Genomic DNA, 19,018 nt, shown 5'->3' with positions numbered 1-19,018 from the left:
ATGCAATCAGTTCTTACGTGACGTAACCCAATCGTGAATTGAGTCAGGACCGTAAATCATTATCTGATCCTTTTTCTTTGACAAAACTCTCTTTGGATAATGGGGGTGTGCTGTATACATGTGCCTCTGGAGTTGTGGTGAAACTGGTTATGGTGAGTCAGGGTAATGCCACAGTTACCATGCCAACAGTCCTGTGCTCACACCACACCACCTCCTCGCTGGCTTACCATCTTGTTTGCTCTTCACTTACATGTCTGGACAGAGTTGTGCAGTAACAGTTACTTGAAAGGTGTGGTGCAGTAAGAGATTTTTACCATGTTAAAAATAAGAAGTTATCTTGTTTTTTATGGATATTAAATGCAGTATCATAACCTCCCATACCCTGTCTGCTGTTGGTGGTCCAGTGCTTGTCCAGAAGGCAGTGTATGTAATGAAATGTGTTGTGTTTCAGATGAGTGGTGAGAGAGCAGCTGGAAAGTGGATGCCTAATGTACAGTACAAGTCTTCCATTAGTCAGTGCAGCAGGGGAGCTGATGTGAATTGTGCTGAACCCAACTGTAAGGTAAGAGTTGTGGCATGACTCGTATCTTCATGCTGTGCCTCCTGGCTGTGTGTGCACCAAAAGTTGTACATTGCTATCAGGTTCACTGATATGCCGGTCTAATGGCAGCTGTTGTTCCAGGTCCACAGCTGAAGTCACATCAGTTAAGCAGATACATCAGTGTGGTCAACAGTCAACTTCCAAAGTAATAATTACTGAGTGTACACAGGAATGAGATCATGTATTGCCTGAGCACATCCTATAAGTGGTACTTCATCCAACCATTTATGGGCTATACTGTGTTAGTTTCCTTTATTATATAGTAGTAAATATGAACCATTTGATGTGTGGTAAGAGTGCAGCTTGGATCATGTAACTGTTGTGGTATCATTTTTATATATTGTCATTTTGCTGGTGTTTTGCATGAAAGCCAGAGGACAACTGTTAAACTGAGAAACGCAGGTAATTTCAGTCTCTTTACTGACGGTTTATGAATCTTTAGTAATGACCTGTGGAGTTAAATTTATGGTGCCTTAATACCAGTATGTGTGTTGATGGTTATTGTGTTCTAGTAACAAGTTATATGCAGATATTTAAGGTTCACTGCTACTGTGTGCTGTAAGTTGCTGTTCAGTAGTTATGGGAACATTTTGTACACAATAATGATTATATTGAAGGCAGATCATAAGGCAAGTGATGAAGTGGAGAGTTGACTGAGTTTGAAAGGGAGTAAGAGAGCCAGGTGTGGTGTAATGGAGGGAGTTAAGGAAGAACCAGATGTGAAGGCAGGATGTGAGGTGAATGTAGAAGTAAGAGCAGGGGTTAAGGAAGAAGCAGAGAAGTTACAGCACGGAGTGAGTGAGGATATAAAGCAGGTGGCTAAAGAAGCAGAGATGAAGTTGGAGTGTGAAGTTGATGATGAAACTTTGTTCATTGAGGAGGGTATTGTCCAGGACCCATTAACCCGATGTGCTCCAGATGAAGAGCTCAGATGCATAGAGTGTGATAAGCTATTTACATCTAAGAGCTCTCTCACCCAACACTCAGTAGTTCATTCCGGAGTGAAGAGATTCAAATGTGAGCAGTGTGGTAAGGTGTTTGGGTACAAAAGTCAGCTCAACCAGCACATCTTTCTTCATTCAGGAGTCAAGAATTTTAAATGTGAGGAATGTGGTAAAAGGTTTAGTCTGAAAAGCCATCTCATTCGACACCTGGTAATTCATTCAGGAGTGAAGGACTTCAAGTGTGATGAATGTGGTAAGTTGTTTGGCGATAAAAGTCATTTAAATGCGCACTTAATAATTCATTCAGGTTTAAAGAAGTTTGAATGTGATGAGTGTGGTAAGCTGTTCAGTCAGAAAAATAATCTAAAAGAACATTTGTTAACTCATTCGGGAACAAAAAACTTCAAGTGTGAGGAATGTGATAAGGTGTTCAAAAGGAAATCTGATCTGATCCGACACCTGGACATTCATGCCAACGTGAAGAAGTTTATGTGTGAAGAATGTGGCAAGCTATTTGCTCAGAAAGGTCAGCTCACCCGACACCTAGTAGTTCATTCAGGAGTGAAGAAATTCAGATGTGATGAATGTGGTAAACTATTCACTGAGAAAAGCAGTGTCATCCAGCACATGTCATTACATACAGGAGTGAGGAAGTTCAGATGTGATGAATGTGGTAAATCCTTTGTGAGGAGAAGTGATCTCACCCGACACTTGTTGGTTCATTCGGGAGTGAAGAAATTCAAATGTGACGAGTGTGGTAAACGGTTTGGGGACAAAAGTAATCTCACTCAGCACATACTAATTCATTCAGGAGTGAAAAATTTCAAATGTGATGAATGTGGAAAGCTGTTTAGAAAGAAATGTGATCTGAGTCGGCACTTGGATGTTCATGCAGGTGTGAAGAAGTTCAAGTGTAATGAATGTGATAAATTGTTTAGAACAAAGAAGGATTTAGCCAAACATAGTGCCATCCACAGAAAAATCAAGAAGCATTGATGTTATACGACTATGTTTGTTGGTTTCCTTAAATTATCTAAAAAGTAGGTAGCATTAGGTGAAGTCTTCATTTTGCCTAATGCCATACACTGTTTCAGTATGCAAAAGTTTCCTCAGGCTCAGTGAATCAGAGGCAGTTCATTCGCTTCCATCTATCTGATAACTAGAGCCAGATAATTTAGTTAAACTTCAGAGAGCCATCTTTAACCCCTTAACCGCGGGGCGTCACTTTCGTGACGCTTGGGAGCAAGGGATCATACCGCGGGGCATGGCTTTTGTGATTCTGTGTTATTTTGAATTCACCCGGGCTTCCAAGTGGGGGCTTGTATCATCTATCAGTACTGCCAATGTCCAACACTAGTCAGCACTCCTAATCTCATCTGTACTCCCATCCATTGTTGACAATTTAGCCATTTCTCCCCGTTCTTGACTCCCCTCCCTACCCCCCCTCCATTACCCTATCCTCTCGCCTGCCTGGCCGTGTTACGCTAAGTAAATCTTCCCTGGAATTTTTCACTGATTTCATCCATTGAAATAAGCCCTATGTCCTATTCTTATACCAAATAATATTAATATATACAAGAAAGAAATAAGGTAAGTGAGAGTGCCATACACCTGGAATTGGCTAATTATCACCTGACAACACCTCATGTGCACTCGTTCGCAAATTTTCGCTGTTTTTTTTCCCCTTGAAATATGCCATATAATCTATTTTCGTAATAAATATACATATAAGGAGGGAAGGGAGAAGCCTAAGTGATATTTACATTCACCTGGAACTACCAAATTTATAATGTATTGTCTAGATTTCCTGCCAATCATTTCAGTGCTAGACTTAGCTGTTTCAAGAACTAATATTGGTAACTCTGAATAACCCCTAAGCAGGCCTCCACCCTGGCCCTCCGTCATCAGTTTACTCTCATCTTCCGAAGCGAGGGTACGTATGTTTCTACTTGCTGACTTCAAGGCCTTTTTTCACCCCCATGCAAATGGCCCTGTGACCTTTACCCTCTACTAAACCTCGTGTGGAAAGAGGTAAAGGGCTGACAATTGATAAAAGAGTGACTATGATCTTTCTATTGAGTAAAACAGTGCAAGTGGAATTGTAAATAATGTGTAAATAATGTGTAAACAGCAAGTGAAAGTAATGAATGTAAATATACGTGAACAATGGAAAATAGTTTTATAAGTTATTTCAAGTGACAGTGCATAACACAGTGTAAATAAAATAGAAATGTAAATAACGTAAATAAAATAGAGAACGTAAATAGAAATGTAAATGAGTAGTATTATAAGAATACGAGTATATACCCTAGGAGTAATGAAAGTGAAAGTTTCACTCTAGCGTGTCTGAATGCTATGAGTTATGAGAGTGAAGATGAAAGTGACATTCATTCTCAATGCCAGTATACAGGACGAGAAAGTGAATGCTATGTATTTTACTGAAAGAAATTGAATCCCTGCAGTGACAATAAATTAATACTACTGAAGGAAACTTATGGTTAAAGACTGTAGATATATATAAGTGTTATATAGTAATAGAAATATAAAGTGTGAGGGGTTTTATGAATAATAAATGACAGAGTACCAAGAGCGAACTAGTGCCAGTGCGACGATCAGACGCGCTCGTAATTTCCATTGCTTTCACAGTGTTTTTTTTTTTTGAGTATGGATCCCAAACTACTTGAAAATTGTAGAATAGTGTTTATAGTGTTTGTATCTGGCTGTGGTAATCATATTACGGGTTGTCGGGAAGTGTAAAGTGGAGACTTCGTTACCCTACTTCAGAGGTCTCCACAAGTCCTACGGTAACCGACGAAGGCTCAACAATCATTCCAGGAGAAAGCTGAAGGTATGTGCCATAAGCATATGTAATTTTATTATTCCAGGACTAATAACTGATTTTTGGCAAATATTTTTTGAGAGTCTGTCGGAGCCCAAATAACCCCGCGGGACACGCAAGTCATTGGTAAACAAGCCCGCGGTGTAGGGGTTAAGGTCAGAAACTAAAGAATTTTAATTACTGGTATTTGAATCATGTGCACTTGCAAATGCAGTATCTGCATATGTACCTGTCTCTATCTATCTATGTATTGCCAGACGCCTTAATCCCGTAAGGGGTGGCCACAAATGAACTGCCTCCATGTCACCCTGTTCCCCGCCATTTCACTGTCCTGCTCCCAGCTCTTACCCTCCTTTCTCATATACCTCTCCACTTCATCCCTCCATCTCATCCTTGGCCTCTCTCTTCCTCTTGCCCGCTCCACCTTATTCACATACACTCTCCTAGTTAATCTCTCACTCTTCCTGTAACTGTATCGCTTCATATTAAGTCAATTGTAAGATTGGATCCTGGCTTCAGAGGAGGAGTTGTTGCAACCCCAGGCTCATCTGGATGGAAACTCAGTGGACTGCAGGAATCCAGCTCTCTCTCCTCACCCATCTCTCCTCTTCTCAGTCATGCACTGTCATTGTATCGTTCATATCGTTTATAAAGGCTCCAACATGCTGGCATGCGTCAGCCGTGGTCAACCACATTTTATCATTAATTTTGAAAATTATTGTCTATTGGTAAGGTACTAAAAGTAATTGAGTCAAAGATATACAGTATGCTTCTGCTGCTTTCACAATGCATGACTAGTCATAAATACAGCTGTCACCACTGTGATCAAATCAGTATGCCAGTGAAGAGACTATACTGTACTTTTCACATTTATTTAACATTTAAATATTTAGCATTAATACCAGTGCTCCAAATCCTTTCCCTGCCTCCCATTTTCTTTTCATCCCTTTACCTTCCACCTGTCTCCATCACTTGTCCCTCCTCACATTATTCCTCACCCTCATCACATTACCACTCATCCTCCCTCAGCCTCTCTTCACCCCATGTGCACCACCACCTTCTCAGTTTCATTCTATTCCCCATGCATCATATTACCTCTTCCTTGTGAGTAATCATTCGTAGCATGAGTAGTTGTCAGTAACAGGAATTAAAGTCATCACTGTTGTGGTATTATGAGCGTACTGGATTGAGATAGAGATAGTTCAGGTATGTGGAGAAGATGGAGGATGACATTTGGGTGCGGAATGTTAGAAGTATGAACATCAGGGTTAGGGCTGCAGGAGGCAAACTGAAAAAGACCTTGGACACGGTCACAGGGTGTGACCTCAGAAATAAGGGAATGAATAGGGAGGCTGCCAGAGATCAAACAGCATGTAGAGTTGCCATTAGTTAACCAAGGCCAACGCATACAAGCGTGCTGGAGCCTTTATAAACAACACAAACTTATACAACTGCTCAAAACATTTAATTGTCAACACCAGTGCTGCTTCAGATCGAGCAGCATGGAGAGTTGCCATTAAATGACCAAGCCTGACACATGCAAGCACGTTGGAGCCTTTATAAATGAACAAAGTAACCATTGCACAAAAATAACCAATTTACATTTTCAGTAACCTATCCACTTCTGTGATCAGGGTTCAAAGCCCTCATCCTCCCCACCCTGACTCTTTCATTCCTCTTCTCCCCTCCTCCCTTTGGTGTATCCCTCACTCCTGTCTATACCTATATTCCTTATGTGAAATATTCTTCACATTGAAACTTTTTCCTTTCCCTTACCTACAGTTGCTTTTGATGTACTTCTCCCTACACTTTTTCTCCTCCACTACTTCCCTATATATTGAACATGACACGTTCAAAGCAGAATAGTTCCAAGGCATTGGTTTGTGAAAAATCAGTACAGTACTTTGTTAATGTTAATGTTTTTAACTAAGGTGTTGGTGTGAAGTGGTCAATAATGATGTTAAGAACCATAACCAGTTTTGTCCTGTAACCTTTTCTTCAGTACTACACACATTCTGTAAAGTTTCACGTAAGAGTTGCTGGGAAACTCAATAATAAAGATAATCCTTTGCATCTGAGTCTGTACTCAAGAATATTCCTGACTTGATTTCATACATTTGTTCTTTACTTCATTCTTCCTCATCCTTCTACCTACAGGTGACTTTGCACATCCTCTTCTGCCTTTCTTTCCTTCATTCATTCCTCTTCCTTCTGCCCATGGGTGACTCTACACTGAGTGACAAGCCAAATGGTTTCCTGTACACCAGGAAACCATTTACTACGCTGGGTGGTAACCATATAACCAAATTATGGCGCCTGGTGGTTTAGTGGGTAATTATTGCATTCTAATCGGATTGAGCCAGTGTAGGTTTATATCCAAGGGATGGTTGGGGTTTATTGCTCATGTAATGCCACCGAGGGATGAGTGAGGCTGGTCACTCTCATCTTAAATGTCAGGACCAACTTGCCTAGCCCCGGGCTCCTATGCTTCTCATGGGGCGACATAGGATTGGATGATGATGATGATGATGATGATGATGATGATATACCCTTTTTAACGTGACAGTGTCTGGATTTACTCTGTCGGATACGTTTCTGTGAAGCTAAAGAACGTGGTGAATATTTTTGGTGTATCAGTGCCAGGATTCTGGGGGCTTAAATGGTGAGCTAATGGAAGTGTGGCCCATTGGATTGGGCAAATTTGGGCTGTCTGGACATTGCTACTCCTCACCCTGCCCTAGGGTGGGAAAGGAGGTATGGATGATGATTCTCTCTCTCTCTCTCTCTCTCTCTCTCTCTCTCTCTCAGGGTTATATTTTTACCTTGACATATTTTTGTCCTTTTGTGCCTTATGTCACAGTTCTCAGTGGCAGAAGAAGACAGTGCTATGGCTCTATATCTTTTCCATAGCAGTCTTTCACAACTGGCAAAATATTGTAATCTTAATCTCTTATTACAACTCAGTATTCAAGATTTGGAGGTGGTAATTTTAAGCCAAGTTAGAGTAAGGAGAGTGTATTATGTCTTCTATTCTAGGTACTGTCACAAGTTTGAGTTAACTGTGTCATAGGCCCCTAAGTAATAATAGTGATTCCATTACCTCTTGTATAGTCAGTCCTGTATATAGTAAAACCTCAGGTTAACATACTGAGATAGACCAGACGTCATATTTAATGGCCAGTACGAAGTCACTGGAATTCTGTTGGCTATAACGAACAATATCCACCAAGTGGGGTGCAGTGGGTCCCAATACATGTGTTTCATGAAAAGTGCAATGACAAGGATCTGAGATAAACTGCAAAAGGGCAAAATTATGGGCCAAGTTAGTGTAAAATGGGTATAGTTTTCATTTTTATTTCTAGAATGTGGTATTGTACTCATTTATCTTTAATCTATCTATCTATTGCCAGATGCCTCAATTGTGTAAGGGGTGGCCACAATCAAATCGCCTCCATGTTGCCCTGTCCTCCGCCATTTCATTGCCCTGCTCCCAGCTCACACCCCCCTCCCTCATATACCTGTCCACTCCATCCCTCCATCTTATCCTTGGCCTCCCCTTCCCTCTCCCCCGCTTCACCTCATTCATTTATTTTTAAACATGCTTGATATCCCACCTCGAAAGAGCATTGAATATAACAGATTTTTTGCTTTATCGGATCAGGCTTCTCCCCAATTAGTCCATTACAGTGAGGTTTTATGTAACTCTGTCTTCTGTTTCAGCTGCACTAGACTGTTTTATTCATCTGAGAGTGACTCATAGAAGCGTGTGAGACTCATTGATTATCCTTGTATCTGGTCCATAATACTGCATTATTTTTTACCCACCTTCAAATAAAGTCTGCAGATTGGAAAGTTAGACGACAGTAATGCCAAACATTGAGGAAGTGTATTTGTTGTTAAATATTACGGTAGTACAGGCAGTATATTCTACATACATATTCTCATGACTTAAACAATGACTTAAACAAAATGCTGTATATGTGTTTATGGACTAATATATTATAATTGCTCTGATCGTTTAGTTTTGTCAACCTTAGTCACCTAATGGCGGCTTTCCACGCTACTCGATCACTGGCAGCCTCCCTATTCAGTCCCAAATCCCTAAGGTCACACTCTATGACCTCATCCCAGATCCCAGGTCTTTTTCATTCAACAAGTTTAACAATTTTACACATAGGCTCAGTGAAATCTGACATGCATTTGTTTCTGCAGATATTTATGTGTTCCAGTGGTAACCAAGGTCCTGCTGTTTATGTGCTGTGATGTGGTCTAATATAAGCTCTTCTTGTGGCAACATGTAAACACATACAATATCTTTTTGTTAATACTGTAAATCTGCATTATATATATATATATATATATATATATATATATATATATATGTGTATGTATGTATGTATATTCTATTTAGTCCATAGTAAATTCATGAAAAAAATTTGTCTTTACATTCCATTGCAGTCTGTAAAGCTGACTTGCCAGTTTCACTTAGTTTACAATGCCATTTATGTAATAATTTTGTGATATATGGGTCATATGTTTAACATAATGAGAACTATCTGTATACACGTAGACATATATGTATGTATATAATATTTCAAGGGAACACTGCATTACTGTGGTGAAGAAGCTTGTGCATTGCAGTACAGTAGTCAGTGGAGCTTTACTACTGTGGTCCGGTGCAGCCATACTAGGCAGGTTCACTGTTAGGGATCAGATAAAACGTTTTCCACATGCTGTAATTACCTAAGCCTGAGTCACCTTTGCAAGATAGAGGCATACACTTCCTTTTCTAAATCCTTGTGACTTATTCTGCCAATCCATGACCCCCAGTATTGTACCCAGCACCAACAGAGTAACTGACTGTGGTGGGAGTCACACCTGCTCTGAAGCAGAGTGCTGAGAACACATTTCCTCTAGAGAACATCTTAGAGGATCATTGAGTGTGTGTTAGTGCTGGAATGTGCAGTGATATCTAGAATATAAGGTACTCAGATTGTTTGAAAGGAGCATGAGTATATTAATGTGCAAGTACAGTATGTAGTATGTTAGACTGTGCCTAGAATGATTTCTAGGGCTTAAAGTGCCTATATAGAATATCTGAAAGGTGAACAGAATGTGAGAATATATTTTTACCTCATGTAATATTGGAGAATAAATGTAAGTATTGCTCCAGTGATATAAAATTCCCTACCTCCCAGAAAGATAAGGAATGCCAGCAGTATTCATAGAAGGTGCTGATACAACTTTCAGATAGAAATATAATCCTTAATCAGCATCACAGTCTTCTCTCTGCTACTCAGTGCAGTGCTCAAAACTCAGTATTTGATAGCGTTGGGAGCTGATGCAAAACTATGCCAGGTAGATACACAGAGAGTCCACCAAAACACCCACAGCAACAGTCACAGTGGTGAATACAAGGCTGATGTTGCGTTCGGCCTTTGTCAGGGACTGTTTAGGATTCTGTTGGCAAAAATCAGAGTTTTCTAGGGACAAGTTAGAACTGTGTAGATCAGAGTTGGTGTTAGTTTTAGTTGGTGATGGAACCTGTGGATACTTCCATGCCTCCCTGGGCAACCAGTGGCTGCTTGAACGTGTACCTTTCTTACATTTTCTTTTCCTGGTGCAGACTTGAAGCAGATAAAGAACGGCATGGTGGGCAAAAATGAGGAAGAGCCTGACTATTAGGAAATTAAAGAGTATATCGATGAACTTGGGTGAGGCAGAGGCTGGGGTGACTTGGGAGAACAGGGTGCTAAGGATGATGAGGCAGGAGAGGGTCACCATTACTCTGTCACTGTAGAAATAGAGATGAAGTCATCATGTTACCTTAAATATGGGTATAAACCTTGACAATAGAGGCCAAGTTATTGTACAGTAAACTGTGTTATGTGTTGTCTTTATTGACATTGAGTGCTTGAAAAGGGAGCCTTTGTGCGGTGACACTAATATACCTGGACAACTCTTGTTTGTCTATGGAGATGCTCCTCAGAGCCTCAACTCCCTCTCTGTCCCCTGAAGGGAGGATGGTCGATTGCAGGATGGAGGCAGCTTCAGCCTGCAGTCTACCAGGTTTATACTCAGATGTCTCAGAGGTTACAACAACTGCTATCACACTGACATTCACTTTGGCTATTAATCTTACAGTATAAAGAAAAAATATTAGTTAAAACTTTATTGCAATCTACAAGCAGATTTACTGGTTTTCTCCAGCTTACATTGTCAGTTGTGTGGAGTAAGTTGTGATACATTTGAACAGCCTTGGTTTGTAATGAGAACTGCCTGTATTGAGGTGGCAGTAGCAAGAGGAGAATGTAACACTGATACATAGAAAGAATTAGTGGAGATCATTTCTAACCTCATTAAGAGGGCAGGGGCTTTCGTTTAGTAATATCTGGTGCAAGTGGAATGTAAGACGCAAGTAAGGCCCTGGCCTGTGTGCATCATTTAAGATGGAAACATAAAGCTATCTTACTGAAGGATTTCCATACAAAACAAAATTACACACCAACTTGCCTGAAATTGGTGAAGCCAAAGAAGTGGGTAAAATAGCCAAGCATAGAGAGCACAGCACAGGGACAGAAGACATAACGCCTCTCCAGTAGAAGCTGGAAGAGGAAGACCTTTTGAACTTGAGGATTTACATATTCATCCTTCATTAATCCCTTCAGTGCAAGAGATCTCTCGACATTGAATGCCATTGTCCAGAGGCAGCAAAAACAGAATAACATGTACACCATTATACTGAATATAAGACACTGCATCTGGATGTGATCCATATGGAGTTTAAATCCAATGAATAGTTATACCATTCATGTACAGAAAGGATTGCAGAGGAAGTGTGGTGAATACAGAGGAGTTGGATTTTCCTCCAACTGGTTCTAAACCCACAACGAAGAAACTCTGAGCTTGGGAAGCTTGAATGCAAAGCTGTGGAAAAGGCTAACAGTTTCTGTGGTCTGTGACTATCTCCTCGTATATGACTTTTGACACCCTCTCCTATCTCACCACCAAATAAGTTACCACACTGTAGGGCATTTGGTGGATAGTAGTACACAGGATTACTTATTTTGGTATGCACAAACCACATTGAGGTGGTTTGGCCATGTGGAGAGGATGGAGGGTGGGAGACTGACGAGGAGAGTGTATATGAGTAGGATGGAGGGGGGGAGAGGGAGGGGGAGGCCGAGTATGAGATGGAGGGATGGGGTGGAGAGTATATGAGAGAGGGGGGTGTGAGTTGGGAGCAGGGCAGTGAAATGGCAGGGGACAGGGCGACGTGGAGGTGATTTGTTTGTGGCCACTCCGTACGGGATTGAGGCGTCTGGTAATAGATAAATAGATAGACAAACCACCTCAGTGTATATCTCCTTATTTTCTCAATCACATTCACAGATATAGCTGTAAGGGAATGTGAAAGTGTAATTTAAAAACTGCAAAGGATGAGGTGTTGTCAAAAATTTCGTATACCCAGGCAGTTGTATCCAAGTTAGGGGAGACTTTTCTTACTAGATACAGTATAGCTTTCATTGGCACATTCAGCACAAGGAGTTGAAGGAGAAGAATAAAAAGGGCTAAATCTGTGTTTACCTGCTGCACAAGAGTCATTAAAGCAATGGGATTTGTACAAGATGAGGCAACTGTTTGTCACTGACCTTCAACTGTCACTGTTTTGGTGCTAATATCCACAGCTCATATTGCATACATACTTGGGCTATCTCATTCAGTACTGGTGTGATGGAATTAGATGTGGCCCCTTTTCGACATGGTTGGGTTTTGTGTAAGGTGACTAGACATGTAACACTGCAGTATTGTATTCATAAGCTCTGTTATTTGCTTTTTTTATGCCTGAGAATGATTTTATGTCATTTCTGTTGTCAAACCACTCTTCACACTTAAGCAAATTTAGTGTCAGCCTTCCACAATATCTTTCTAGGTGACCTGTCCTTAAAATGATTGGAAAGATGTGTTATCTAACTGAACCTGCCATACCCTGTGGCAGTCAGGTGTGCAGAGAGAGAGAGAGAGTGAGTTTATTCCCTTCAGCTGCACGAGTGTGATTAGACAGGCAGTCCATTTGTGCTAAGTGCAGTACCAGCGTCCCCTGAATACAGCGTGAAACCATCAAGTTTACGGTCCAGTCCCTGTTGCAGGTTTAAGAGAATACAGACAGAGGGAGCCATACCTTAAGAGAGGGAATGGTGGGCAGGTGATCAGAATTGTTGTGTAGAGAGTGACACATATGGAGGGCCGTAAGAGGGGTAGCAGTGCCTGGTGAAACTCTATGTAGGTATCCTGAAATATGGACAGGGAAAGAAAAGTTAGCATGAATTTGGATGTTAGTTGAGAATAAGGCTAAATCAGGTAATGTATTTTATTTATTTGTACAGTGTATATATTCATTTATTTGCAAGCCAAGGGCAGAGGGATGTGAAGGGGGATAGTATCACCATCTTGTATTCTGTGTAGTATCCTGGGAAGGGGGTCGGAAATGAGGTTAACATTAATTAATAAAAGTGTGTTTATGTTAAGAATAATTTTATTGTGAAATGGTAGTGTCTTCCATATTTTTTTCATTAATGCCACATAGTTATATTCATCTTACAGTGATGAGGAGGGGTAGATTGAGATGGTTTGAGCATGTGGAGAGGATGGAGGATGACGGTTGGGTGCAGAAGGTGAGAAGTGTGAATGTCAAGGGTAGGGTTGTGAGAGGCAGACTGAAAAAGACCTGGGATGAGGTGATAGGGTGTAATCTCAGGGACAAGGGCCTGAATAGGGAGGCTGCCAGAGATCAAGCAGTGTGGAAAGCCACCTTTAGGTGACCAAGGCTGATGCATGCAAACATGTTGGAGCCTTTATAAATAATACAAATGATACAACAGTAAATAGAGGAGCCTGAAAGTGGTAAGACCACCCCCATGAACCCTGACATGTTGTCTTTGTCAAGATTGTATTCCTTTTAGCACTGTTAACACTAGCCAATATTTTCAGCCTAATGGGAAATGCTGTTTGAATGGGAAATGATGAGAAATATGATAAGCAAAATGCAATGCTGGCAAAGAAGTCAGAGGAGAGAAAGAGTGAAGTGCGTGGGAAGAAGCAACAGCAAGGCAGAGAGCGAGTTCTCAAAATCACCTTGGGAGAGAACACAGCCTTATACGCCTCTGTCTGCACGATCGACAAATTCATGCGGCACTGCTGGATGTCAAAGGGTACAGGGTCAGGTCAAAGTTGCAGCCAAAGGACGCCACGAAGTCCTGCACACGCTCCAGGAAGGCAGAGGAGTTGGGGAGGTAGACGAAGGCTGAAGAGCAAGAGGAAATGGAGAAGGCTTTGGGCCCTATTCTCATTGGATAAGGAAGCTCCCCAACACCTTTTCCTAACCACTTTATTTCTCCTTGTGCCACTTTAATAATTGCCTTCATCTTATTTATTCAGTCTGTGTCGATAATACAAAGAATAAGTTAAGAGAGACCAGTAAGGTGTAACATGCAAAATAAATCGCTAAGGAAGAGGTGTTAGTAACCTTCCTCATCTTACAGGAATGGAGCGATGGAGTGGAGAGGCATATAAGAGAAGGGGGTGTGAGCTGGGAGAAAGGGAAATGAAATGGCGGGGGACAGGGCGACATTTAGGCAATTTGTTTGTGGCCACCCATTACGGGATTAAGGCGTCTGGCAATAGATAGATAGATAGTTACATCCAGGTCCCCAGTTACGGCAGGGTGAACAGGGACAAGAGGGAAACAACTTTGTCCTACAGTCTCACCGGCACAGAATCAAATTTGAATTCTTCCAACTGCAACCAGGACGTGCTTAGCTGTGTGTGCTTGTCGGGTTAGGAGACTCCCAAACACCTCTTCATTAGCAGTTTATTTTTGGATTTGAGTGGTTAATATCCTTCTGTACATTATTTGAGGTGGTGTGGCCATGTGGAGAGGATGGAGAGTGAGAGACTGATGAGGAGAGTGTATGTGAGTGAGGTGGAAGGAGGGGGAGACCGAGGAGGAGGAGGAGGGATGGAGTGGAGAGGTATATGAGGGAGGGGGGAATGAGTTGGGAGGAGGGCAGTCAAATGGTGGGTGACAGCGACATGGAGGCGATTTGTTTGTGGCCACCCCTTACGAGATTAAGGTCCCCCTCTCCACCTCACTCACTCTCCTCGTCAGTCTCTCACTCTCCATCCTCTCCACATGGCCAAACCACCTCAGTGTGTTTCTCCTAACGCTTCCTATCACATCCACACCACAATGCTCCTTTACATCCTCATTTGTCAGTCTTTCTCTGTAGGTAACTCCACAGGCTCCTCTCCAGTCACGGGAATATGAGCCATAGTATTTCATGTCATTTGCTCCTTTACCTGTTCAGTCTAGTGATATTTTTCTCATTGTAATCTGGTTATGACAAAATAATAGGCAAATTCGAAACAACCTCTGCTATACTCCCTTCATTCTAACTTGGCCTAAAATTGCCACCTCCATCTGAAATTCTGAGTAGTAACAGTAGATTAACACTACAATATGGTGCTAGTCACGAAGAAGTGCTGTGGAATGGATGTAGAGCCACAGTAATGTCTTCTGCCACTGAGCTATGTGAAATAATATGCAAAATGGCGAAAATCTGGGCCAGGTTAATGTGAAAAGTGTATAGTGAAGGGATTAGAGGCGCGCGCGCACACACACACACACACACACACACACACACACACACACACACACACACACACACACACACACACACACACACACGCTACCCTCCCTCTTACCTACCTTCATCTCTTAATCTATTGCCAGGTGACCTAATCCTGTAAGGGGTGGCCACATACAAATCTCCTCCACGGTGGCCTGTCCTCTTGCTATTTGGCTGCCTTGCTTCCAGTTCACACCCCCCTCTCTCATATATCTGTCCACTCCATCCCACCATCTCATCCTTGGTCTTCTCCTCCTAGTGACCCTGTCCACCTCACTCACATACAGTTTTCTGGTCAGTCTCTCATTCTGTCCATCCCTTCATTGCTTTTTTGGTCTTCTACTGTCCTCATCCACTTCACTCACACTCTCCTAGTTAGTCTTTCATTCCCCTACCTTCATAACTATCAATCTCCCCATCCACTTCACTCACATACACTCTCCCAGTCAGTCTCTCATTCTTTCCACTTCATCCCTCCATCTCATCCTTGGTCTTCTACGGTCCCCATCCATCTCACTCACACTCTCCTAGTCAGTCTCTCATCCCCCTACCTTCATAGCTATCAGTCACATCCACGAGGCCACTGCCATTCCTGTGGGCCTGGAAGGAGGTAAAGACAGTGTCCCCGTTGAAGTAGGCAAAGGCATCTTCAAACAAGGCATTCTGCAGCCAGTACCGCGGCGCCCATAGCGTGTTGGTGGCCAGCTGGTTGTGCTCCTTACGGTCACGCAGATGGGAGAGCCTCACACGAGAGTCATGCCACTGAGTCTGCAGCTGGAAGGAGAGCAGATGGAAAAATGTGGGATGCTGGAAGGAGAGCAGATGGAAAAATGTGGGATGCTGGAAGGAGAGCAGATGGAAAAATGGTGGTTGGAGCCAAGAAGAAGTCACTGCCCAGCTGGCAGAGCTTCACACGGGAGTCTGGCCAGTGATTTCGTGGCTGGAAGGGACTAAGAATAATGTGAGATGGAGCTGAGAAGATGGCGAGAATTCTGCTTGAGGCTTCGAAGAGCGTTGTGGTGTGGATGTGGATGTGATAGGAAGCGTTAGGAAATACACACTGAGGTGGTTTGGCCATGTGGAGAGGATGGAGAGTGAGAGACTGACGAGGAGAGTGTGAGTGAGGTGGAGGGGAAGAGAGGGAGGGGGAAGCCAAGGATGAGATGGAGGGATGGAGTGGAGAGGTATATGAGAGAGGGGAATGTGAGCTGGGAGCGGGGATGTGAAATGGCAGGGGACAGGGCGACATAGAGGCGATTTGTTTGTAGCCACCCTGTATGGGATTAAGGCGCCTGGCAATAGATAGATAGATAGATAGATAGCTTCGAGGCTGAAAAAAAAGTCAAAATGTTAGATGTTGCCAAGAAAAGTCAAAATGTTAGATGTTGCCAAGAAAAGTCAAAATGTTAGATGTTGCCAAGAAAAGTCAAAATGTTAGATGTTGCCAAGAAAAGTCAAAATGTTAGATGTTGCCAAGAAAAGTCGTTGATCAAGTTTGAAGAGGTTTATACGATAGTCCTGCCACCGGTTTAAAGCTGGAAGAGTTAACCGTTACTCCCAGTCCTTCATTTATGCAACAGGTCAACTCTGGAACTGTCTCCCTCTGTCTGTATTTCCTACTGCCTAATGCAACAGTTAATTAACCGCTACTCCTAGTCCTTCATTTATGCAACAGGTCAACTCTGGAACTGTCTCCCTCTGTCTGTATTTCCTACTTCCTAATGATCTCCAGTCTTTCAAATGCTGTGTGTCCAGGCCTCTCGAAATGAACGGATCTTTAATCTGGCCCTCTTTTGTATTGTTTTTTCTTGGAAAAACGGTTTGCTGGCTCCTGGCCTTTGGTTCCTTCCTCCTTGCATTAAAAAAGAAAAAAGGTTGTGGGATGGAGTCAAAGAAATGGGGAGAAATCCATCCTCAACGTTGGAAGTTATGGAGGGACAAGGAAAGATGGCGTCAGATGTAGCCAGTAATTTCAGAGATCACCTGCTTTGCCATCCTTCTCTTAAACTCATAGAATAGATATCATAGCCATAGTAATTTTGAGCAAACAGCCTCGGGAGGACGGTTACATCTACTGCTGTTTGCTTTCGTTTATGCTCGTTTAATAGTCTGTCAGTTGGTTTGAAGTTGACGTAAGGAGAGAGAGAGAGAGAGAGAGAGAGAGAAATAAAGTTAAGGCTGGAGCTGGAGGAGGGTCATTCAGTATAATATTCTGGCCAATGGGTACGCAGGTGGAAGGCCAGAAGGACGATACTGTGAGCTAGAGCTGGGAATTAGTGTGTGTGTGTGTGTGTGTGTGTATCTTCTTCTTTTGATTATTATTATTATTATTATTATTATTATTATTATTATTATTATTATTATTATTATTATTATTATTTTAATATTATTATTATTTTATTATTATTATTATTATTATTATTATTATTATTATTATCATCATCATCTTGATCATCATCATCATCATTATTATTATTATTATTATTATTATTTTTGTTATTTCTTATTATCATTATTATTATTATTATTATTATTATTTTTGTTATTTCTTATTATCATTATTATTATTATTATTATTATTATTATTATTATTATTATTATACCGAAAGCCAAAGACGCAGCTGGTTCTTCTCTACACTGACATCCACTATCCTTCTCAGTCTAGTCATTATTATTATTATTATTATTATTATTATTATTATTATTATATCATCATCATTATTATTGTTCTTATTGTTATTGTCATTGTCATTATTATTGTTATTATTATTATTATTATTATTATTATTATTATTATCATCATCATTATTATAAATACCGAGAGCCAAACACGCAGCTGGTTCTTCTCCACACTGACATCCACTATCCTCCTTACTCCGACCACCAGGGTGAGGGGAGTGAGGGGGGCGTGGGGGCTGGTGGCAGGGTAGGACTCCGGCAGGGGCAGCAAGACACGGCACTGCTCCTCGTCAGAAAGGTGCCCGCAGTGGTTTACCCCGTCACAACGCTGGATGAGAGGCGTACACGTGGCGTGCCTGCATGTACACTGCTTCCTGTCCTGCAGGTGAGATAGATAGATAGAAGGGATAGATAGAATGATAGATAGACTGACTGATGCATAGATAGAAGGAATGGATAGATAGATTGATAGAATGATGGATAGAGATATACATGCATAGATAGAAGGGATAGATAGATAGATTGATAGATAGACTGATTGATGCATAGATAGAAGGGATAGATAGATAGACTGATTGATGCATAGATAGAAGGGATAGATAGATTGATAGAATGATTGATGCAGAGATAGACTTTGATGAGTAGATAGAAGGGACAGATAGATAGACTGATTGATACATTGATAGAAGGGATAGATAGATAGACTGATAGAATGATTGATAGAGATAGACATGCATAGATAGAAGGGACAGATAGATAGATTGATAGATAGACTGATTGATGCATAGATAGAAGGGATAGATAGATAGATAGATTGATAGAATGATTGCTACGGAGATAGACTGATGAGTAGATAGAAGGGATGGATAGATAGGTTGATAGAGAGATAGACTGTTTGACACAGACAGAAGTGATGGATAGATAGATCGATAGATAGAATGATTGATAGATAGATAGACTGATAGACGTAAACTCCTTCCTATCCTGCAGGTGAGACAGATAGACTGATAGATAGACTGATTGATAGATAGATTGATAGACTGATGCATAGATAGAAGGGATAGATAGATAGATAGAATGACTGATAGATAGACTGACATGCATAGATAGAAGGGATAGATAGATAGATAGATAGACTGACATGCATAGATAGAAGGGATAGATTGATAGATAGATAGATAGAGGGGATAGATAGATAGATTGATAGAATGACTGATAGATAGACTGACATGCATAGATAGAAGGGATAGATAGATAGATTGATAGA

General features: G+C 41.4%; 2 protein-coding genes across 2 annotated transcripts in view; one reads left to right on the top strand and one right to left on the bottom strand.

Moving 5' to 3' along the window:
- The first annotated feature begins 1,293 nt into the window (after nt 1-1,293).
- On the top strand, nt 1,294-2,541 carry LOC145410766 (uncharacterized). Its single transcript, XM_080280867.1, has one exon. It carries the CDS (start codon nt 1,294-1,296, stop codon nt 2,539-2,541), a length of 1,248 nt encoding a protein of 415 aa, XP_080136993.1.
- Nucleotides 2,542-13,569: 11,028 nt separating this feature from the next.
- Nucleotides 13,570-19,018, bottom strand: part of LOC145410764 (uncharacterized) — a 116,357-nt gene continuing 110,908 nt past the window's right edge. The window contains exons 22-24 of the mRNA XM_080280866.1: nt 17,891-18,079; nt 15,624-15,846; nt 13,570-13,688 (exon numbers count right to left, since the gene is read on the bottom strand). Coding sequence (XP_080136992.1) covers nt 13,570-13,688; nt 15,624-15,846; nt 17,891-18,079 — 531 coding nt within the window. The remainder of the gene's footprint in view (nt 13,689-15,623; nt 15,847-17,890; nt 18,080-19,018) is intronic.

The sequence above is a fragment of the Coenobita brevimanus genome, chromosome 86, assembly GCF_032717465.1.
Source record: "Coenobita brevimanus isolate Jiangsu-jjx chromosome 86, ASM3271746v2, whole genome shotgun sequence".
NCBI classification, from domain to species: Eukaryota; Metazoa; Arthropoda; class Malacostraca; order Decapoda; family Coenobitidae; genus Coenobita; species Coenobita brevimanus.
The sequence above is the reverse complement of the archived record's forward strand: the minus strand, read 5'-3'. Positions and strand labels throughout refer to the sequence as shown.